Genomic DNA, 24800 nt, shown 5'->3' with positions numbered 1-24800 from the left:
GGAGTGGCTGAGTTACATATTTGTTCATTTAAAAACGATAGGCTTGGGTGAGATGAGGTTTTCACCCTAGTTCTATTAAAATTATACAGTATATAATTATAAGGTCTTGTTGTGTACTTTCCAGCTATGTTCCAATAAATCTCGAGAAGAAATAAACCTCACTGTTGGTCCTTCACAGTATGTACAATTATATGAAGTCAATGGTTTAGATTCCGACCCGTTCCGTGCAGGGCCAGATTGCAACGCAACATAACAGTTTTGGGTAGATGTCATTAACTCCAATTCAGCGGGTGCGTTATTAGCCGTTTGTACACTGTGAAATTTTCGTTTGTTTCTACCAACAAGCTTCTTTTTGGTTATAAGGCGTGTACCATATCCATGATCGTCATATTTATTTTGCAGCGGTGATTTGTCTGCATGAAACCATTTGATATGGCGTCTTAACGTGTCCGCGCTTTTGAGACGTTTCCCACATGCCCTACACACGAAGGGTTTAGACTCATCGACGGACGCCTTAATCTGGCAATGAATAGAACGTTGATGTTTGCGAAGATGGTTTTTTTGTGCAAATTTTGTCCCACAGACATCACACTGGTATGGTTTCCCATCCGAAGCTTCATGCCTTAGCAAGTGTTGTTTCAAGTCGCCTTTACGTCGGTATTTCGCTTCACACTGGCCACATTTGTAAGTCGCGGTCAATTCATGCGTTAGTTGATGTCTCTTCATGTTAGAACTATCTTTAAACGCGCAGCCGCAATGCGGGCATAAATACGTCCGCCTGTTTTGCAAATGACAACGACGCTTGTGTTCGTACAGGTAACGATGGGCTGTGAATGTTTTCGGACATTGCTCGCATTTGAAATCACGTTTGTTTTCATGCGTCGCTAGGTGCGCAAGATATCTAGTTCTCAGATTGTAGTCTTTGCCACAGATATCACACTGATATCGTTTTTCACCGGCGTGAACTCGAAGACATATCGATAATTCTTCAGTAGTCGAGTACCTGCAGATTTAAAAAATAATTTTTTTGATACCGTAAAGGCTTAGGGACACGAGAAGTTTTTTTTCGCGTTGGTGCAATGCAACATGCTCCATCCAACCAACCTGAAACACTTTCTCGTATCTCCACCCCATTTTCTTTCTACAAATAAAAGTGAAATCTCACCTTTGTCCCTAGGACAAAATCAGCGTGTCTTGATAGAAATGCATTGTTGTCGTTCCATAAACGACAACTTTGACATCCAAACCCAAGATCTCACACAAATCTATCCTCGCATTCAGTTTGTTTCGACATAATTTCGGCCTTCTAACACTTTACTTATAATCCTATAATCTCTGTTATTACAACTCCTGGTGTGCATGACCGCCTATCATCCAGATGACTTGTATCATTGTGGGATCCGTCCTACTATGATGCTAGTCTGATCTTGATGATATTATTAAACATAGGAAAGAAAAGGGAAATTAGGGTTGGAAAGATGGATTACTGATTACTCCACGCTTGGCACGTATATACTCTGAATACTATGGCTCTGTAAGAGAATCCGCCCAAGTTGGTGAACCGCTTTGATATTTTTCATCCAGATTTGAGATGAATATTACATGATGTTTTGAGTGCGACGATTGGCTAAAGCATAAACAATATAACCCGATACACCTTTCTCCGGTTAGTCGTTTCGTATAAAAAGTCACCAAAATTATGAGTAAACAAACCATCCCATTGGCTAAAAGCAAAAACATAAAATAAATGTGCAGAGTATGAGAAAAATGTGCTCACTGTGCTCTTACTCTGGACATTTTTTTTTAATGTTTTTTGCTTTCAGCCAATGAGATGGTTGGTTTACTCGAAATTTTTGTGACTTTTTATACAACTAACCGTAAAAACAGCTAACCTTAAAAAGGTGTATTGCTTTCGCTTTTGCTCTTGCTTTCGCTTTCAAGCAAAAGGTAATGCAAATTTGAATGTTTTGGTTGATTAGTGCAGACCGTGTTATGCGCAGAATGGATGATCTGTTACGAGATTAGATAATTTTCGAAAGTCCAAGTAAACTGAAACGATTGATACTATCTGAAAGAACACGAAGTTCTGAACGAAAAGATGTATTACAACAGCTCCCTTACTCAAACACAATTGATAGTAGAGGGCATTTTGTAAAATCGCTCGATTGGTTTGTTACAAGCTTGAGCTTCAAAAAGCGCAAAAACTGGACAAAACAGCTGTTTCTGCTGGCTGAAAAACACGGTTTTCAAAGGGTTAATATCTCGAGTTAGGTACAGAAATCACCTATACTTGCGATATATCTCTAAGCTTAATTTTTTGAGAGCTTTCCAAAAATATACCACAGGTCTCTGTTTTCTCAAGCTAAAATTTTCATTAATTTTTAACCCTATGATGTTTGCCTTAGACCGTCATATTTGTCCGAAAATCACACCAAAGTGTCCGAAAAAAAAATTGGAACCAAAGTAATTTTCATTCCCCTACCCCTTAGCTTTCCAAAAATGTGTAACAAGTGCTTCTAACAAAACAATCGAGCGATTTCAAAAAATCGAACAAAATTCCCCCTACTATGATACCATCTCGAAGAACATGAAATTCTGAACTCCCGTACTCAAACACAAAGAAAGGCACCCGTTTTCGGACCAGGTCCCTGGTATCTCCACTAAGGTGATATTAGACGTAAAATCTTATCTACATCGTACATCGTGTTAAAGGCCGGTCTCCACTTTCGCGCGAAATGAGCGACAGTTTTTTTTTTAATTTTTTTTGCCTAAAGAAAAGATTACGTCATAAAAAAGTTTCGCTCAAGCAAAAAATAGTTGAAGGAAGTTCTACTTTTTTCATCTGTTACATCAATTTTGACCAATGGAATCGCCTTATTTTTCAACGGATCAACGACCTTACAAGAACGTCAAAAAGTTTTCGCTCATGTCGTGCGAAAGTGGAGAATGTCAAATGTCTTAAGGGCTCTGACAATAGTGAATTTTTCATAATTGCCGTGTTAAAAGTGTGTTTTCTGACTGATGTAACCAACAAAACTATGGCATGTTATACATTTTCTGTTAGACAAACTATTCCTGAATCTGAAAATTCAAAAATTGCATCGAAAAAATTTGATGAAGAAGAAAATGAAGACTTTTGCAAGGAAGAGTATTTCAACTTTGAAGAGCTTAGTTTCGGCGAAGAAAAAATATTTTGAAAATTTTTTAGCAGTAGATGGTGTATTATTTACCGAACAATAAAAATTTTTGCGGAAAATCTTTGTAATTGCTTCTTTCTTTGTCTCAAAATCTCATCAATTTTTCATCTGGATTTTGCTTAAAAAAACAGTCATAACTTTTGACACATCTTTTTAGAAATGGTCGGTCGAAAAGGTGTAAAGGACAACAAAATAAAAATAAAAATTAAAGAAACACGAAATATATTTTAGAAATATTAACGTTGTGTGCCAGCTGGGTAGTGGACACAAACGCTTTTCGATACAATATAGCCTAGCAAATTCACTTTGCTAAATAGGAATCTACAAAATTATAGAAATATCTGTAACAAAAATGAAATAAAAAGTATTTTAAGCATAAAATAAAAATAATCTAAATCTCGTAGCTAAAAACAAAATATATACAGCATAGAAAATATCTTTAAAAATATGTTTTTTAATGGGTCTGAGTTGACTTTAATCATGGACATATAATGTGGGAGTTAAAAACCCAGAAGGAATAAGAGATAATACTTTTATCTTCGTCAAAAAGGCTTAGCCAACGTGGATTCCACAAACGAAAGATTTTAAGTAAAACAAACCTATTGTCAGATTTCGAAAAGTATGGTATTTGTTTTGTCAATTCAATGTGAAAAAGCTCGTAAATTAAAATTGATGAGTAAGCAAACGATGCCACTCTTACTTTAATACCAAACCTTTAAAACGTTTCTCCCCAACTCACTTTCACCGTGTGAATGAAAGCCTTGTTTTCCTCCTTCGATACTATTTAAGTATTAATGCTAGACATATACCGGGGGAGGGGGGTGGTGTGATTGAGTTTATTAAAAATAAATCCACAGCCATTACGTCAAACTCGCATTACTTGTTACCTGATTGTTCATTTAAAAACGAATGCGTATTAGGTAACATTAGGTTTTTACCCTAGTTTTATTAAAATTATATAGTATATAATTATGACATAATATACCCGGGGATGGTTGAGTTACATATTTGTTCATTTAAAAACGATGCGCTTGGGTAAGATTAGGTTTTTACCCTAGTTCTATTAAAATTATATAGTATATAATTATAAGGTCTTGTTATGTACTTTCAAGCAATGTTCCAATAAATCTCGAGAAGAAATAAACCTCACTATTGGTCCTTCACAGTATGTACAATTATATGAAGTCAATGGTTTAGATTCCGACCCGTTCCGTGCAGGGCCAGATTGCAACGCAACATAACAGTTTTGGGTAGATGTCATTAACTCCAATTCAGCGGGTGCGTTATTAGCCGTTTGTACACTGTGAAATTTTCGTTGGTCTCCACCAACAAGCTTCTTTTTGGTTATAAGGCGTGTACCATATCCGTGATCGTCATATTTATTTTGCAGCGGTGATTTGTCTGCATGAAACCATTTGATATGGCGTCTTAACGTGTCCGCGCTTTTGAGACGTTTCCCACACACCGTACACACGAAGGGTTTGGACTCATCGACGGACGCCTTAATCTGGCAATGAATAGAACGTTGATGTTTGCGAAGATGGTTTTTTTGTGCAAATTTTGTCCCACAGACATCACACTGGTAGGGTTTCCCATCCGAAGCTTCATGCCTTAGCAAGTGTTGTTTCAAGTCGCCTTTACGTCGGTATTTCGCTTCACACTGGCCACATTTGTAAGTCGCGGTCAATTCATGCGTTAGTTGATGTCTCTTCATGTTAGAACTATCTTTAAACGCGCGGCCGCAATGCGGGCATAAATACGTCCGCCTGTTTTGCAAATGACAACGACGCTTGTGTTCGTACAGGTAACGATGGGCTGTGAATGTTTTCGGACATTGCTCGCATTTGAAATCACGTTTGTTTTCATGCGTCGCTAGGTGCGCAAGATATCTAGTTCTCAGATTGTAGTCTTTGCCACAGATATCACACTGATATCGTTTTTCACCGGCGTGGACTCGAAGACATATCGATAATTCTTCCGTAGTCGAGTACCTGTAAGATTTAAAAATTAATTTATTTTGATACCGTAAAGGCTTAGGGACACGAGAAGTTTTTTTCGCGTTGGTGCAATGCAACATGCTCCATCCCACCAACCTGAAACGCTTTCTCGTGCAAAAAAAAAAGAAATCATGGGACACGCACTTTTTTCTTGTGCTGGTGGGAAAGAGCATGTCGCATTGCACCAGCGCGAAAAAAACTTCTCGTGTCCCTAAGCCTTAAGTGGCAACACCGGAAAACCTTAAATCTCTTTATAAATGTTACGCCATAGGAAAGAAAAGGGAAATTGGGGTTAGAAAGATGGATGGTTTCCAATCTCCGAGGAGACTCTGATTAATCCACGCATGGCACGTATACATTCTGAATACTATGGCTCTGTAAGAGAATCCGCCCAAGTTTTATTGACTGTCAAAAACAAATTATTGACAAAATCTACTTAACACTGACTAATTTTCTTGAAAACCATTTTTTTGCATTGACCGTTCATTACTGACATTGACAGCTGGCAACAAAATAATACAAATCATTGACTGTAAGAAAGGAAATATTGATGGTCATTGCAAACAATTTGTTGTCAATAATTAACAATTTACAATTTGACAGTCAATAAAACTTGATGACAGTCAATTAAATTCATTGAACGTAGGCCTAATTAATATTTTTTTACCTGGCAGTTGTGCTAACCGAGGCAGGTTTTGAAACTGATGAATGTCTTTGCCGTGTGTTTGGTGTTGTAATACACTTGTTCAGAATTCGTTTTCCTTTTTGCTGGAGTAGCAATCATTTTTGTTTATTTTTGAATTTGTAAAATTATTTTTAAGATCATCCCTAGTTTTCCATTGCGTTTGATTAGTGTTACACTTTTTGTCACTAAACATTTCCTAAATCTCTCTTGCAAACGATTTTGAAATTACTGTACTTTCGTATGGAAATGCTGTAACCCCCTGGAATTCCAGGCAATTTCAGGTTTAAATCCCTCTGGAATTCTGAATTTCAGTAGGATTTAAAAAGCTACCCCATGGAATTCCAGTTATATTTGACATATTTTTGTATCTCCCTATGGAATTCCGCCACATATTAAACCTTACCACTTTGGAACGGACCTCCTCAACAGGGGGTACTTTAGGCGTACAAACTTTCGCGAGCAGAAACTTTTGCGAGGACGAAAAATAGCGAAATTCACGACATTTACTTTCCGAATTTAACGGAAAAATATTTTTCACGAGCATAAACTTTCGCGAATCAAGACGTAAAATTTTCACATAAAGAAATAGCTTAGAGGGACAAATACTTCTTGGATTGGCTTGAAACATTTGTCCTTTGACTTATTACTCTGTTAGCAGGCTAAAAAGTTACATTTTATTCAAAGTTTGAAGTTTTGCAGATTTTCTATTTTGTCAAGAATTTTTCGCGATCGTAATCGCGAAAGTTTCTGCTCGCGAAAGTTTGTACGCCTCAAGTATACGTTTTTTTTCTGGAAAAGCTCAATTCAAACCACATAGTAATTCAGATAAAGCAGTCAAAAGAAAAAAAAATATTACCGTTTCTCACAGATATCGCACTTATATGGCTCTTCACTTGGGTGGAGTTTAAGATGAGTCTTCAAATGGTGCTTTAATTTGAATCTTTTGCCGCATATATCACAAGGGAAAGGTCTTTCGTCCGTATGTGACATCGCGTGTTCTTTCAAATGAGATCTAAATCGAGCGCCAAAAAGTTTGGGAATTAATTCCGGATCAGTATAGAGACATAGTTGATCTTAGTAGGGGTAGGGGGCAAAAGTCGGTATCTTCAGATCTTCTTCGCCTGGTGCTTTTTCTGTTCCATATAATGATAGGAGACATTTAAAAAAAAAAAAATTAATTTTATGCATTTTTGACGAATTCCAGCCCAAAAAACTGCCCGGGGGGGCTTTTTTACCAAAAAATCAGCTTTTTTGAGGTTTATTCTTCATATCTCTTCCAAAACTTGCTCAAATTCAAGGTGCAGTGTTTTTTTATGAAAATTTAACCTATTGTGATGCATTCTGCGCAATTTTTAAGGTCAGAAGTCCAAAATTGGCTGAACCCCCTGGGGGTACTGATTCGCACTACAGGTAAAAATTGGAAAAAATGGCATTTTCTGGCCTTTTCAGGCCTGTAAATATGTCAAAATAGGCAAATCTTATTTTTTTCACTTGGTGTACTAAATTTTATGAAGAAACAACAAAATAATCATATTGGATTGAAAATTGTGCCCGTTGGAGCAGGTTGGAGCCCTAAACGAGCTGTTTTAAGCCGATTTTGGGTAGCAAAATGCTTTTTAAAGCGATTTTAGGTTCATGTCTATTGCCATATTAGATCAGTTGTTAAGTCAAAATTGGATTTTTGCTTGAAATGTTGCAATTTAGCCAGTTTTAGCACAGATTTCAATTCCATAATGGCAGATATACCCAAATCTTAAACCCAAATGATTTTGATTTTCCTGTAGTATTTCCAGAATACTATCACTGCAAGAAAATTCGGGCCCATGTCTATTGTCATTTTAGAGATTTTTTCAGTCCAAATTTGGATTTTTGCCTGAAAAATAGCTCTTAGTAGGGATTTTATTTCCATAATGTGGGACATAGACGCATCCCAGACCCAAATGATTTTGATTTCCCTGGAGTATCTCCAGAGTACTATCACTGCAAAAAAAATTTCAATCAGTATTTAAACTCAGTTTGTAGAAGCTTGCCTTAAAAAGTGCTATATTTTGATAAATCTGATTATTTTTTGCTAAAAAGCGATTGTTGAAGACGCCATTATGATTTTTTGAAAAAAGTGAAAATCTTGAAATTAATTTTGCTGAAAGACTTTACTGAAGTCTTCCATCTCTGAAAATTTCAGACGTGTGAATCAATTAGTTTGAAGTTTATGAACTTGCAAAATTGGCCTTAAAAAGCATTTTGCTACCCAAAATCGGCTTAAAACAGCTCGTTTAGGGCTCCAACCTGCTCCAACGGGCACAATTTTCAATCCAATATGATTATTTTGTTGTTTCTTCATAAAATTTAGTACACCAAGTGAAACAAGTGATACTTTTATGGACCTACCTGGTTACCAAAACTAACCAATGAACATTGAAACAATGAAACACATAAGACATAACTGGTCAAAATACAAAAATATATAAAATGAAAGCATATCTATTGGTAGAAATTATCAATACTATTGAAAAAGAATGAAAAAAAGTAAAAAAGTTATTAAACGCTTTTCTTTATAAAAACAATACACTATCAGAAAAACGCACAGCTTAATAAAGAAGGTTTCTAGAAAACAAAAACGGCGATTTCCGGCATTTTCGGCCGGAAAAAAAATTTTCTCAAAAAATAGAACTCTGTCATGTTTTGAGTATTGCGCATACGCATCTTTCTGCAAAAAAATCAGAAAAAACTAAGGATGAAAATTCGAGAAAATGTCAAAAAACTGGTTTTTCCGGCATATTCCCAGCATTTTCAGCCGGAAAAAAATATTTTTCGAAAATCGGGCTCTGTCACATTTTAGGTATTGTCATTTTGCATCAGTGTGCAAAATTTCATAAAAAAATACAAAGTACAACTCGAGAAATTCAAGAAATACTGTCTTTCCGGCGAATATAGGTTGTTCCGGCGATTTTTTAATAGTTCCGGCTTCAAAAATCAATTTTATTGAAAATTGAAACATGCTTGATGGTGGGCATTGCTATTAATAATGTTTTTGAATGAAAAAACAACCAATTATAAGGAAGTCTAATGAAAATTCAGAAAAACGGTGATTTCCCGCATATTTCCGGCATTTTCGGCTGGAAAAATTTTTTCTCAAAAATCGGACCCGGTCATGTTTTGGGCATTGTTAATACGCATCTTTAAGCAAAAAATCTGAAAAAACTAATGATGAAATCTCGAGAAAATGTCAAAAAACTGGTTTTTCCGGCATATTTCCGGCATTTTCGGCCGGAAAATTTTTTTTTCGAAAATCGGGCTCCGTCACATTTTGGGCATTGCCATTTTGCATCTTTGTGCCAAAAATCAGAAAAAACTAATGAGCCAATCTCGAGAAAAGCTGGTAACAGACGGACGGACGGAAAGACGGACGGACGGACGGACGAACAAAGGTTAATTTATAGGACCTCCAGGTAGGTCCAAAAAATAAGATTTGCAATAGTTTTGACATATTTACAGGCCTGAAAAGGCCAGAAAATGCCATTTTTTTCCAATTTTTGCCTGTAGTGCGAATCAGTCCCCCCAGGGGGATTCAGCCAATTTTGGACTTCTGACCTTAAAAATTGCGCATAATGCATCACAATAGGTTAAATTTTCATAAAAAACACTACATCTTGAATTTGAGCAAGTTTTGGAAGAGATATGAAGAATAAACCTCAAAAAAGCTGATTTTTTGGTAAAAAAGCCCCCCCCGGGCAGTCTTTTGGGCTGGAATTCGTCAAAAATGCATAAAATTAATTTTTTTTTTAAATGTCTTCTATCATTATATGGAACAGAAAAAACACCAGGCGAAGAAGATCTGAAGATACCCCCCAAAAAAGTTACTCTACCCCCTACCCCTAATCTTAGTATTTTTAAGGAAAAGATTAAGCAGTGGAGGCCTACACCATGTCCGTGCAGAAACTGCCCGACCTATATTGTCAGTGTCGGCTTTTTGCAATCCCCTTACAAATTGTAAAGTAGTGTTGACTTTTATTAGCCTTTGTTGCTACCTGTTCGTCAACTTGAAATAAATTATTACATACATACATACATACATACATACATACAAAGACACTTAATTTCGACTTAAGTCCGCAATGAAAAACCAAACAGTGTCAACGTTCTATGCTTATCGTAAAAATGTGGGTGTATCCCAGAGATGATTGAATTTCAATATGATAATCGGGGTTATAAATTAGGGCTGGATACACTACACAAATTATTGACAGACAATATATTGGCCAGAGGCAGCTAACGGAAAAATTTCGTCACCTAGAGGCATTTTCGTCACTTTCCCCCGACCAAAATTTCAAATTCGTCACTATTCCCCGACAAAAATTTCAAATTCGTCACTTTCCCCGACAAAAATTTCAAATTCGTCACTTTCCCCGACTAAACTGTCCAAAAGAAATCGTTTCCGGGGTAAACTATACAGAAACGAACAAAATAGAGGAAGCTTATTCGAATCGTTCTATAATTCGAACTTATTCCCATCTTAAACCCTAATATACTTTCTATAATTCGAATCTCTCTGTTATTCGAACAAATTATATTCCCCGTTCGAGTTCGAATTAGCGAGAGTAAACTGTAATCACAAATCTTTTGAGCCACCACTTACTTTTTAGAAAAGCTGCTCCCGCATGTTGGACAAGCAAATGGTTTCTGCTTCATGTGAACTGCCTCGCGGTGTCGTCTCAATTCGCTTGGCCATGGGAAATCTTTGTCGCAAATATCACAAATATGCGGCCATTGCTGTTTTTTTGTCGATGCGTGGTCTTTGAGTACTAAAAATTTAAAGCAAAACGTTTGAATTACTTGCCTTGAAAATTAATTGCCTCTATTCATGATATGCACCACTGCAACGACTTCACGAAATTATGCAACTTGTCTGTTTTTGTTTCACCCAATACATCACTTTTTCTATTCTTTAAGTAAAGTATTGGGTGGAAAAATTTAATAGTTCTCAGAAGACTCTCCAGTGGTGCATATCATGAATTAGAGGTCGGATGTTTAAAGAGTACAAGAAAGGGTTTGTATACATGGCTCATGACATCATTAATTTTCCGAAGGACAAGAAAAACCACAAGTTTGAGTAGTAAAACACCGTTCGCACTATAATCAATCAGAGCCACAATACGTGTGAAAAAGGGGAAATCCACTGAAAAAAATTCAAAAACCACGAAAGATTTTTTTAAGTGCTTTAAAGGTTTTGTTTTTAAATAAGAGTGATAATGTTTGCTTACTCAATTTTAATTCACAAGCTTTTTTACATTGGATTGACACTGATGTGGAGCAAGATTGGTTAAAAAGAGGAAAAGAAAAACATTTTTTGGTTAGGTATATCATCATAATATAATAATAGGCAGACACTTTCCTGATATGAAATATGTGTCTGATATGAAACGGGAACACTTATGTAAAAACAAAACCTTTAAGTTTGGAATTTCATCATTAGACAAAAAGGCTCAGGATCTCTGGATCAAAAAGCTCGAATATCTTCCAATAAGGCTAAGAATTATAGCTTGGAAGCCAATTTAATATAGTGAAAGTATTGAAATTGCCATTCTCGCCCTAACGTCAAATTCTAAAAAGTCTCCACTTTCGCGCGAAATGGGCGATGGATTCTTCCAATGACCTTACAAAAATGTCAAAAAGTTTTCGCTCATGACGTGCAAAAGTGAAGACCGGCCTTAAAATACCCTAAAATTCTCAATATATTGTTACGTTGAATGTAACGCCAACGCAACGACTTCGAAAACTTAAGGCCGGTCTCCATTTGCGCGCGTTGTGATCGCACTTTTTGGCTTCAATCCTTTTTGATTGGAAAAAAAGATTACGTCATAAAAATGTAGCGCGCGCTCGAAAAAAAAGTTGAACACATTTCAACTTTTTTCAACCGTTACGTCAGATCGCGCCAATAGAGTTGCTTCATTTTCCTTTTGACCAATAGCGTGGAAGCTTTGCTCGAAAAAGTATGATCGAAGCGCGCACAACGACTTCGAAAACTTATAGCCCCCTCCCCAACAAAATCTATAAGCGCTTCAAGCTTGCTAGTCATGTTGCTGTAGAATACTTGCATACCTAGTTGTTGTTAAAGCAAGGTTTTTCGTCTGATACGGAAAAAGGATGTTAGGCGAGACCAATTTAATTTGTTGTTCTACGGGCCCGACCGACCCTATCTTTGCTAAAGTCAAACAAATAATAATATTGAATTTTCCACTACAATATATTTTACACACTAGTCATTTGTAAGAATCAAATTTGAATAAAGCTGAAAATTAATTCAGGAAATTGAAAAATTTAGAAAATCAAATATTCCATACACTAAGATTTTTTAGTGAATTTTTGAACCAGATATTTTCTGGAAAACATTTTCGATACTTTACCAACCCTGTTAAATGAAGAATTTATTCTTATTTTACCGACTATCCGACTTATATTTTGCTAACGATCTGCCCGTAGAACAACAAATTAAATTGATCTCGCCTTACAAAGCAAATTAGTACATATTCTTGAAACTTTGGAAAATCTCTCTTAATACTTCTAAGACGGAAATCCGTCAGATACGGAAAAACTTTAAACACTACATACCTATTCTATCCAGTTTGACGATTGGATTGAATTTGACGGGTGGTTCGATGGTTTCAAGTTCACCGAAGTATCCAACTTTATTTACAGTGCGATCACCACTAACATTAGAAGCATCACTCGTTTGTGTCATGTGATTGGTATCCTCCATCTTGATAATAATTTTGAAATCTCTGATTTTAATTACGTCATCTTCTTGAACATTGACGTCATTTTTGATATTATTGACGTCTTTTTTCAACCCGTTGACGTTGCTTTGACCGTAGATAACGGTCTTTGTAGCGTTGTATCTCTCAGAAATGACGTTATTGTTTTCGTCAAAAATTACAACTTCGTCGTCACTTGATATGTATTCGATGTCACGGTGGCTATTAGTTGAAATGAAATCGGGGATAAAATCGGGATCACTGACGTCATTATCAACTACAATGATGTCACCACCCTCTTCATCGTCATCATCTAAATCGCTCAAGACGACATCCCGATAAGTGGCATCACTTTCGTCGCCACTGTCAGAACTATTCGAGTCTGATGCGTCATCCGAATCGGAATCATCTTTGAATGTTTCTACAAAATTGGATTCACTATTGATTGCGTTGTTGTTGTTGTCTTCACCGAGATAACCAAATCGTTTTTCGATGTCTTCAGATGAAAAACTTTCAACACTAACGTTCATTTCTGGTAAGCCTACGATTAAAAATACACGTTATTTAAAAAAAAGAACAAACTATATAAGAACATAAAAGACTTCAATGCCCAAAATTAAGAACACTTTAAGGCTTTTTGGTCTCTAAAGCAACTCTAAAACCTTTTCCACTGATGAGTGGTCCATACTAAAGACTTATACTTCAAACGATGATAACATAAAATGAAAAATCATTTCGAAAAAAACTCTCAGGAAGAGCTTTTCATAAAACTTTCAAAGTTACATAGTCAAACATTGGGTTTTTCCAGAAAATGTTCGTACAATGCCCTCCTTATCGGACGATATTATCCTCCACAAAAAAACAAAGAAATCTGAATGAAAAACTGAAACATACCATAAGCTCTGAGTAGTTCGTTATTTTTCTGAATGTTCAAATTTCGTTGAATCTCGAACAAGCAGCTCATCTTGAAAGCGATCTTTAGCGTGCTGTAATCTTTTGATTTTTGATTACCCTTCTGATCATTTCATCTTTAATTCTAGTTTTTTTTAGTTTATAAAATTTTCTTCTGTAAAGGACAGAAAAATGAATGATTATGATAGATTAATTGCTTTATTTTATAAAATCTAATTATCAACAAATTATCACACGTTTTCTTTGGTGAAAATTATTCCCTCCTGGGAATTTCAATAAAATTTCTATATTAATACAACATGTAAGAATATCTAGACTCTCAAAAGATTGATGAATTTCCTTCCAAATCTCAATAAAACGAAAGGAAAGGAGGCAACGAATTGAAAAACTTTGAATAGAGTATCTCAGCGTAATTCTAGATTATAAATTTAAATATATCAGTAGGGGCCAACTCTTAAGGATGTGTAACCCATAGAAAAGAAAAAAAATGAGGATTCTCAACGGGTTGAATTCGGTGAACATAATTGAAGCATGAAATTCTGAGTAAAGTGTACTGCAGCAAGACTTACACTCAAACCTAAAAGTTGGCCCCTTCTAAATCTAAATAGTATCATAATAGCTCATCTGTAAATAAAAATAAACACTATGACATAGAATGCAAGCGAAAGCCTGGCAAAAAAATATGCTAAGCTTCTTTTTGCGTATCAACAACATTTTTCGGAAATGAATTTTACAAATACAATAATAAAATTCCTGGCCGCTTTAAAATATACTTTTCCGGAAAATCATGATCTCCACAGAAAACTCATGCAAATATTTTTTTGCACAAAGGAATAAAATAGTGGTATGTGGAATCTTACCAAAATAAAAATCATAAAAAACAATTCAATAAACTAAACATTTAAAAAAAAATAAATGGACCTAATGCTAAGCCTTGAAATGATTAAGACTATTCAAACATCCAAATTCCAGCTATTTTGGATATTTTCACACATGAAAATTTGTAAATTAGAAAAAAGGATATTGTCCAAGAAATCAAAAAAAGACGAGGAAAAGACTCTCTATTGATCATAATATAATGACATCTGACAAATAAAGAACCAACCGCTACACTGTTTATGCTGACAGAATCTACATGCAACGCAATGTATTGTAGATAAATATAAATAATCACAACATGGATTATATAACAATCAGTACATCTTATGGTCCATTTGTGACTCATCGTTTCCAATAATTTTTAAGAAAAACAATATTATACATCCTAAAAAATGATATTCTTAATAACCACTCTTCCAATCAACTAAGAATTCCAAGGGTTCATTGTTTTCAAACAGCTTCAGTTGTTCCAAGAAAGATGCAACAGTCTAAAATGAATAAAAACAGCAGGGTAGAAAAATGGTATCCCATCTCATTTGATAGAGGGAAAGAAATTATTAAATTAATCTAAATTGTAGAATGCAAACACAACAAGTAACATGCTGAATGGACCTACCTGATGATGAGAATCAGATAAAAATATGACAAATAGCACGAGAGTAAAAAAGTGTAGTGAGCTGTCCAAAAATTTTAAAAAAAAACTAATGAAGCAATATCACAAGTCCAGAAAACCCCATTTTTAGGCACATTTTGACCCACGAATTTGCCCAAAAAAATATTTTTTGAAAATCGGTTATTATTACCATTTTACATCAAAGTGCAAAAAATCAGAAACAAATATCAATCCAATTACAAGAAATGCTCTTTTTTCCTAAAAGTGACATAAGGGAATTTCCCCAAATAAGAACAGATCTGATCAAAAAGAATTTTCCGAAAAATCAGGCTCTATCACTTTTTGGGAATCACCATTTTGCATGACTGTGCAAAAAATCAAAAAAAACTAATAAACCAATCCCAAGAAAAGCTGGTAACAGACGAACGGACGGACGAACATCGGTTAATTTAAAGGACCTCCACCCACCAGTGTAGGTCCAAAAACCAGACACAAAGCCAAGTCTTGTTTTGAAAATGGAGGAGTAGAATTGTTCGAAAAATGACAGAAAAAGGGTAGAATAAGGGCATTATTTGTCTTCCAGATAATATTCAACAGAAGAATTCTACAATACAACAAGTGATACTTTTATGGACCTACCTGGTTATGCATTTAACACATATATAATTGGTATCTACATAAGCGTGACCATTAAACAATCATTTAGAAGACAAATAGTGACGATCTATTAAAATTAGTCGTTTGTTTCTTATAAAAAAAAACACGTTTAGAAACCAAAATTTCTTTCATATTCAAGACTTCGAGAGCAAAAATACATATCTCATCAAAAAATTCAGTAATTTTCAGAACATTGATGTATGCTTATTAATAGTGATTCTTATAGATAAATATGCGTTTTTTGAGCTGAAAAATTCTTTTTTTTACAAAAATCTGCTTGAGCCATCTTTAACCTACTTTCATGCAAAAATTCAGAAAAAAAACAAATCGAAACACACATATTCTTTAAAAGTAAGCCCTCATGAGCAAAAAAAACATCTATCTCATAAAAAAAATTGAGTAATTTGACTAAGAACATTGATGTATGCTTATTAATAGTGATTCTTATAGATAAACATGCGTTTTTTGAGCCAACAAAATTTTTTTGCAAAAATCTGCTTAAGCCATCTTTTACCTACGATGGTACCCTACTTTCATGCAAAAAATCAGAAAAAATTAACGACCTAATTTTTCACAAAGTCCAAAAAACCCGTTTTTTAGCCGTTTTTTTGCCCAAATTTGCCCAAAAAATTTTTTTTTTGAAATTCGGGCTCCGTCACATTCGAGGGTTTATAGTTATGCATCTTTGTGCAAAAAATCAGAAAAAACTAACGAGCCAATCATGAGGAAAGCTAATAACTAACGAACGAACGGACGAACGGACGAACGGACAAAGGTTAATTTATAGGACCTCCACCGGGGTAGGTCCAAAAAGGACCAAAATAATTTGCTTTAAGATTACCATATACCAAAGGGAGTATATTTCCATATAATACCTCTTGTATTTGTGTTTGGCCTGAACAATGTGGTGTTATTGTGACTCTCTCATGACTCCACAGCTTGCTTTCTTTAGGTAAAGGTTCTACCGCAAACACATCTAAAATGGCTTGTTTAAACCGATTCTCTTCTAGAGCTCTGAGAATATTATCTTCCTTGATGACATCTCCACGACCAAGATTCATAAACACTGTGTTTTGGCAATTCTTAAGTAGCTCAGGTGTCAACAAGTTTCTAGTTCCTGGAGTAGATGGCAGTACATTGCATACATAATCACTTTTTTTGAGAAACTCTGGTAATTCATCAAATGTGAAATATTGATCAACATAGTCTGAGGAATTGGAATTTCTGGTTTGTCTGACCATACCGTAAACTGTACCACCAAATTGTTTAAGATGACGTGCAATTGTGTGTCCAATATCACCACACCCGAGAATGGTGAACTTCAGATCTTTGATCATACGATATTCACCGAGTTGTTCGCTTAATTTCAGCCTATTTATAAATAAATGTTCCAATGCAGCATAATTTTTTTTTTAATTACACAACATATTTTAAAACCCTTCTTAATATCATTCCAGTGAATTAAGGTAAAAAAGGGGTAGCTAACCTATTTTTTTCATTTTCGCAGGACTTTGGATATAAAAGGTTGTGGGAAGAATCTTGGCAAGTCCAACAAAAAATTGAAATGAGCATATTTTATGTAATTCAATAAGCCTACAATCTCCCTTGAAATATATTGAGATTTTAGTGTATTTTTAACGTTTTTCAGAATTTAAAGTTCGGGCGAGAATTGCTATTTTAGCACTTCCACTTTCTTCCATTGAATATTTTGATTTTAGAGGGGTTTGATGGCTTCTAGGCTATATTCCAAGCCTCATTCGAGCAAATTTGAGCTTTTAAATCCTGAGATCCTAAGCTCCTAAGTCTTAAGTCTCATGTTAAAACTCAGAGTTAAAACTCTACTTTCCAACTGTAGTTTAAGACGCTTAAAAATCAATTGTGGTGTTCAAAATTACACCGGGAACTCCCCTTTGTCTCAAATATTTCTTGTAGGATTGTAGATTTGATTTTATAATAATCTGCTTTCACTTTGTACATCCATTATATTCAATTAAAGACTAAGGCTGATAACACTCAGCAAAGCTTCAGCTCTTCCCTTACCAATTATTTTGTTTTTGGTTTTCATATATTGTGAATGAACCTCTTTCATAACCTACAATATGACTGATTGCATATTCAGCCATATGTTCACCGAAGTAACCTCCAAATCGTGTTACTGGCATTGATGGAATAGACTTTCCAGCTAGACTATCCACGACTGGATCAACACCTAAGAATATAATTTGCCTGATATTAATCTTACTGATCATGCATTATTCTGTTATTGTTTGTTTTGAAAGTGAAGGAAGTATTTATGACATTGCAAACTATTTTGCAAACACAATATATTAAACAAATTTAAAACTTCTGAAACAATCATTTTTTTCAAACTTATCATTGATATATTTAAAGGGAAAAATGGAAATGCAGGTGACAAAAAAAACTTACCCAGTTGGCCGCAAAAGACTACCTTATTAAATGAAAATTACTAGGCAAGTATTCAACGGCCTTGAAATTTGCACGATTTGAAATCAACACAAATTTTTCAGCTTTTCAAGTAAACAGTGGCTGGTTTTAATTAAGGGGGTTTTTATTAGCACTCGTGAAAGTTTCCAATTCGTGTTAGTAAAATGACTAGTAATATTTGTGTAATAAGGTAGTTTACTATGGAAAAATACAATTTTTTTTACTATTGGTCTGTTTCTCCAAAGAATCCTGGATCAATCCAAACATATTTTTTTATGGCCAGGGGACTCTTAAAGAAAAGTTCACCGGGCTGATTTCCAGAAACAAGAGGCTTTTTTATTTCGGCCTAAAAGGAAACCATATCGGAAATTTTGGAATTTGGATTTTTCCTTCTCCAACAGATTATTAATAAACAAAGCAGAAATTACCAGCCCAAATCAAGTGAATCCATTTGACTTTGTTCACTTTATGTAATATTTTGGGCATCAAACGACCATCAGCTATCACAATATCCATTGATTCCACATCATTTTTCATCTTTTCCAAGGCTGTATATAGAAAGAGTTTAAAATTCAACATCCCAAAACATAGACATTTATTCCAGAATAATATTAAGGAACAAATAGAGATGGTAACCAAGGTGTGTTGAAAAAAACAACAACATCAGAATTTGGAGCTATATACCTGCCTCAACTTCCTTGCAGTCTTTTGAATTGTTTATTTTCTCTTGATCAAACATAATTTCTTGTAGATGGTAACCATTCTTTGGTAATTGACTTTCTAGACATTTAAGGAAATTCTTCGATGTGTGTGTTAATAAACCAATCTTCCTCACAGTTGCCATCCTTTAGTTTTTTTGCAGCTCTATGTATATCAATTAAAATTTCAAACTTTTAAATTTGAGTGAAAATTTTACAACATTGAGCTAAGGGTAAAACAACTGAAATATAGACCTCTCTGCTCATCAAAGTTAACATCGGATTTTGTTTTGTTTGAATGATTCTTTATATTACCGCCACTTTACCCACTCTCAACTATTGCCGTAGTACTTTTCCACGCAGTTAATCATTCAATTGTTCCTTGTAACCCGCTAGAGGACCATTAACATAACTATTCAAGTTAGAACAAATTTTCACTAATCTGGAAAACTTCCCCCCAATTTTACAATTTTTGCAGGATGAGTGATCAATCAGAATGGCATCGTTGATGTATTTGAACATGTCAAATGCAACACTCAATGATGGCGGACAAAGATTTTAAAAGATATTTTCAGTTATAATGTAAGGTAGAACAAACTAAACCTAGAATTGGGATATTGTTTAGTGCTCTATATGATGATTGGTATTCTTTTTGAATTTTATGTTTAAATCTTTCTAATAAGCCTTCTATTGCTATGACCTTTGCTTGAAATCGAAAGTGAAGCCAAAATATTTTAGCACACACTGTTGCTTGTATCTTTTTTTTACCGTTTTTTGCCTAGGGGATATAGCAAACATAGTAAGTATAAGCAGACTGTGCCTTTAATTGGCAGTAAAAAATTTCTGCTACCGTAGAATTTTCTCAAACAATCAACAATGTTTATCAAAATTGACCAGTGCATTTTTTATATTTCTCCTTCTTTATCTTCAATGAAGTACTCAAAGTTTACTGAAGTTAAGCACATAAATAAGATATTCTTATAATTATTGATATTCACTTAAACACTGTTTGTTGCGCGTTTAGGTGGAGTGTATGACCTGCCTCAAGGTAACTAACTTGAATAATTTACAAAGTATATAATGTTATAAATGTAATCTGTACTCCTTCCATATATTTGTTGTGTATATCATCACTAATTGTATCTTCTTTGTAGTGCTAAAATGGTAAATAAATACTTACTTACTTTTCAACAGTTTAAATGATTTACCAAAGGTTGTCACAGGTGGGATTCAAACCCACTAAATGCACTATGCCACAGACTCATGCGAAAGACCATTTCTAACAGCTATTTATATTGTACAAACTACAGACTATATTGTATTATTAAGAGAAAATCACAAAAAAGTGCTTGTTTTGAGCTCCAACCTTAACCCTAACTAATAATAACCCATTTCCTAGCCAATCTGATACATAACCACACCCAAACCACACCCATACCCAACCCTACTAGGTTGCCTACAGGTTGTAACACTATTCCCTCATCCTGCATCGGAAAAATATATGTGTCTTTATGTGCATTCAATTGTCTTCCTTAAGATAGACTTTTTCGCCTTTCCATCCGTCATCTTGAATTGTATGCCAAAAATAGAGGAACGAAAAAGCCGTGGTTGGATTTAGTTGGAAAGTATGCAAAAAATATGCAAGTTTACACAAAGATTAAAAAGACAACAAAGCATGTTATAAATAAATATTATAATCATTAGAACAATAAAAGATGGAATTTCTCAATCCAAAAAGAAATATTCACAGAACAACAAAAGCCTTTTAGAAATTTGTTCTTAAAGACATAGCATATTCTGTTTTCATGCCATTAAGAAATTCCACGAAGACGGAGTACACACATCAAACTTTCAAAACACGCAAACTGAAAAGCAGTAATTATGACGTCACACATTATCAATGTTTTGATTTGATCATTTGGCGGCTCTATTCCCAGGAGAATAATTTACAGTACAGTCAGCCGAATAAGGATTATTTTTCACCTTCGCTGATGATTTTTCAGTTTGAATTTATGTCTAATGTTATTGATTTTTGAAGTGCTTGTTCTAAGAGATGAGCGAATATAATTATTTTTAGTTTTCAAGAGAAGCAAATTTAATCTTTCTTCTATAAGATTACAATTTTTAAATATAATGCCAATCATGCATGTAAGTTTTATACTAATACTTTCTTTTTGCATATGTTTTGCATACTTTCTAAGGGAATTTCACCACATCAATTCGGCCACCATAAATTTTGCATACAATTCAATATGGCAGATGGAAAGGCGAAAAGGTCTATACAACGAACCATACCGAACCTGTGTTTTGGTTTTGAATAGGTCCACGAATCAGACTAGAGCTTTAACGAGTACCGTGAGATTGGGTAACTTGCATCAGTGGAGGCTAACGTACATAGCCCTCAAATAAAAGACCTGGCTGGTCATTAAAATACAACTACGCAGCTCCGCTCGCAGCTCTACTCTACCATTTTTGTTTACATTTAATTTTGTATTTTACTTATTTTTTATTTTATTTTTTATGTTTGGAAGAAAATTTTTATATTGGTGGTGCCAAATAAGGAAAAGTCCTATCAAACATATACGAACCCAATCGAACGCATTCAAACACAATCGAATGCAGTCAAATCCTAATCGAACGCAATTGAATATCAATCGAATTTGAAAATTGCGGTAATATTCGATTGAGATTCGATTGCATTCGACAATCGAATTTCAATCGGTCGATTGCGTTCGATTTGGTTTGACTGGTTCGATCGTCGATTCCGTTCGATTGAGATCGTCTGGCTGTAAGGGTCCAAAAATCACGAAATTCAAAATTTCCTCTCTCAAAGGGTCGCAATTTTCCAAAATTTGGACAAAAATCAAGTGAAAATTGATCTCAGAGTCCCAAAAACCCTAATTTTTCCTTTCTCTAAGTGTCGATTTATTATTTTTGGGTCGGACAACATACGATAAATCGAGCAAAGCTTCCTTGTTGGTTGCAAATGTCAGTACTGTCAACTGCTCTAACTTGGGATGATTGGTCGAAACATGGGACTGGTCTGGACTGGTTGATATCTGGCCTGTATTTTCACTTACTGTTAAATCTATTTGACAACAAACTTGTTTTGATAATTCCACCCAAGTTTATCAATCATACTTTCTGTCATTCCATGTCACGATAACTTTCACTGATGTGATAGCGTGCCCTTTTTAACTTTTTTCTGCTGATTCAGCATTTCATCATTGAAAAAATTGCCGTTTTCGGCAATAATTGCCAAAAAGAGCAATAATTGCAGTTTATACTGGTTTATATCTTAAACACCCAACTGTTTGGTGAAATGATGGACAACCCTCGACATGGCCCGAGAATTCTCGGGCCTCTTCGGGCCATGTTCGGGCCGAGAGACCCTATCAATTCTTTTGGTCCGAACATGACCCGAGTCATTTGGGCCATGTTCGGACCATGTTCGGGCCTCCTTTTTCATAACGCTTTTAAGCCTGTCTGGCTGGGTCCATTGAGTCTAATCTAAGTACGGAGTAGGGGCGAAGTACTGAATCCTATAAATCTTTTCTCTTATAGATTAACGATGAGTTCAATCGATTGCGGAAGAGCAGATTAAAGATGAACAAGCAACATGCTGAACGGACCTACCTGGTGATCAAAATTAGATAAAAATAGGACAAATAGCAAGAGAGTAAGAAAGTGTAATGAACAACTTGAATATAGGCACTTTTCTGCCCAAATTTGCTCAAAAAATTGTTTTTTTGAAAAACAGGCTCCATCAGAAATTAAATATTACCATTTTATAGCACTATGCAAAAAATAAGGAAAAAGCACCGAGCCAATCTTGAGAAATGCTCATTTTCCTTAAAAATGACATAAGGGAATTTCCCCAAATAAGAAAAACCAATTTTTACGGCCAACAAAACTTTTCCGAAAAAAACAGCTCGAGTTACGTTTTAGAGATACTTGCCTTTTATTTTTGTCCAAAACTAATGAAGCAATTTCACACAAAGTCCAGAAAAAACTTATTTTTAGGTAGTTTTTAGGCCAAACTTGCGAAAATCCGTATTTTACGACGAAAAAAAATTTTCCGAGAAAAATTACTTCAGCCACATTTTAGGGTACCTTGCACTCTATCTTTCTGCCAAAAATCAGGAAAAACTAATGAAGCAAGTCCAAAAAAACGTATTTTTAGGTAGTTTTTGGCCGAAATTTGCTGCCCAAATTTTTTTTTCAAAAATCGGGCTCCGTCACTTTTTAGGCATTCCTGTTTTGTATCATTGTGCAAAAAATTAAAAAAAAATAATGAGCCAATCCCGAGAAAAGCTGCTAACAGGAAAATGGTAAAAGGGAATTTCCCCAAAGAATGAAAAATCCGTATTTTGCGACGAAAAAAAATTTTCCGAGAAAAATTAACTTCAGCCACATTTTAGGGTACCTTGCACTCTATCTTTCTGCCAAAAATCAGGAAAAACTAATGAAGCAATTTTGCACCAAGTCCAAAAAACCTTATTTTTAGGTAGTTTTTTGGCCCCAAATTTGCGAAAATCCGTATTTGACGACGAAAAAAAATTTTCCGAGAAAAATTACTTCAGCCACATTTTAGGGTACCTTGCACTCTATCTTTCTACCAAAAATCAGGAAAAACTAATGAAGCAATTTTGCACAAAGTCCAAAAAACCTTATTTTTAGGTAGTTTTTGGCCCAAATTTGCCCCCCAAAAATTTTTTTCAAAAATCGGACTCCGTCACTTTTCAGGCATTGCTATTTTGTATCATTGTGCAAAAAATTAAAAAAGACTAATGAGCCAATCCCGAGAAAAGCTTGTAACAGACGAACGGACAACGGTCAAATTAAAGGACCTCCCGGTAGGTCCACAAATTAAGACAGCGCGTCAGTAAGATTCTAGCGATTTAATTGGTCAAAAGACGTTGAGGTGCGATATAGACGGTATCCTGTCTTCTCGCATTCGATTGAGAAAAATTGAAGATATTACAGTGACAAATTCTCTTTCGAATGTTTTGATCTAGATTCTAATCGTTATCAAATCGTTCAAATCGAATCCGTTACTGTAATGGGTGCCAGCAGCCTAGTAAACTCCTAAGTTAGGTACCGTATTTCCTCAACTAAGCTCTGCGGTGCTCTTAAAATTTTCGTAATCACTCTTTGAGTTTTTTATTTCCTACCTTTTAAAGACTCAAGAAATCAAGAAACAACCCATGCCATGAAATTGACAACTGTCCTTTTGATTTTTAGACATTATCTTCCACTAAAGAACATTCTTATTTTAGAATTAGATGTGAAAGAGTTTATTAACAAGAAAGCTATAGAATTCTGTTTTCTTTATCTTTTTTCTAAAAAGCGCCCCCTTCAGAGGTGCGGCGCTCTTAAAATTTTTGAGGTTTTAGGAGCGGCGCCCATTAGAGGGCGGCGCTAAAAAGAGGAAATACGGTATCTAGAACCGAGATAAATTTTTAAGGCAAATATGAAACATGCAAGATAAAAATAGGTGGCAAGACTTAAAACTGATCAAACTATACCTTTGTGTCTGTGTCAGAAGATTCCATATTTAAATTGATTCAGCATGTCCAGTCAAACAAAATAGTACAAAATAAGATTTGTCTGTTTTGTTTATATCGCTCAAAAAAACTTTACGAGCTTCCCGTGGACACGCTTCAGTTTAAAACCAGGACCAGTATACTAGCAAATATTTCCACCCTAAGTATATTTATAACTATGTTTTCATACCAAATAAGACATTTAATATTTATATGAATTTACAACATTCATATATTTAATATAACTAAGAGAAACCAAGTTTTTCTCAAAGAAAATGTTAAAAAAATTCAGTCCTGAAATTACGGGAGGTCGTCAGTAGTCCGTCACTTTCTAGTCCGACAGTAAAAATGCCCGACGTTGGATTTGACGAATGCGTCAGTATTCCGACAACAATTTTGTCCGACAACGAATAAAAAAA

The 24800-nt window shown here is 34.9% G+C and overlaps 3 protein-coding genes across 4 annotated transcripts; all 3 read right to left on the bottom strand.

Annotated features, from left to right (window-relative positions):
- Positions 1 to 96: 96 nt before the first annotated feature.
- Positions 97 to 726, bottom strand: LOC136819803 (zinc finger protein 22-like). The gene has a single exon (XM_067076043.1). The coding sequence runs from the start codon at positions 724 to 726 to the stop codon at positions 97 to 99; it is 630 nt and encodes a 209-aa protein (XP_066932144.1).
- Positions 727 to 4155: 3429 nt separating this feature from the next.
- On the bottom strand, positions 4156 to 13693 carry LOC136819730 (zinc finger protein 287-like). The gene is made up of 5 exons (XM_067075976.1): positions 13526 to 13693; positions 12489 to 13172; positions 10516 to 10681; positions 6736 to 6891; positions 4156 to 5188 (listed from the first exon to the last, which is right to left on the bottom strand). The coding sequence occupies exons 1-5, from the start codon at positions 13593 to 13595 to the stop codon at positions 4282 to 4284; spliced, it is 1983 nt and encodes a 660-aa protein (XP_066932077.1). The 5' UTR covers positions 13596 to 13693; the 3' UTR covers positions 4156 to 4281.
- A 1063-nt stretch (positions 13694 to 14756) lies between these two features.
- On the bottom strand, positions 14757 to 19362 carry LOC136819724 (glyoxylate/hydroxypyruvate reductase A-like). Of its 2 annotated transcripts, none has more exons than XM_067075967.1 (5): positions 18822 to 19362; positions 18566 to 18685; positions 17733 to 17901; positions 16568 to 17063; positions 14757 to 14910 (listed from the first exon to the last, which is right to left on the bottom strand). In XM_067075967.1, exons 1-5 carry the CDS (start codon positions 18979 to 18981, stop codon positions 14824 to 14826), a joined length of 1032 nt encoding a protein of 343 aa, XP_066932068.1. In that variant the 5' UTR covers positions 18982 to 19362; the 3' UTR covers positions 14757 to 14823. The 2 variants fall into 2 exon arrangements, with proteins under 2 accessions (XP_066932068.1, XP_066932069.1); XM_067075968.1 differs by having other exon boundaries at positions 18826 to 18912.
- Positions 19363 to 24800: the final 5438 nt, after the last annotated feature.

Source organism: Clytia hemisphaerica, unplaced genomic scaffold (assembly GCF_902728285.1).
Source record: "Clytia hemisphaerica strain Z4C2 unplaced genomic scaffold, Clytia hemisphaerica genome assembly, whole genome shotgun sequence".
Lineage (NCBI taxonomy): Eukaryota > Metazoa > Cnidaria > Hydrozoa > Leptothecata > Clytiidae > Clytia > Clytia hemisphaerica.
This window is presented reverse-complemented; position numbering and strand designations above follow the sequence as displayed.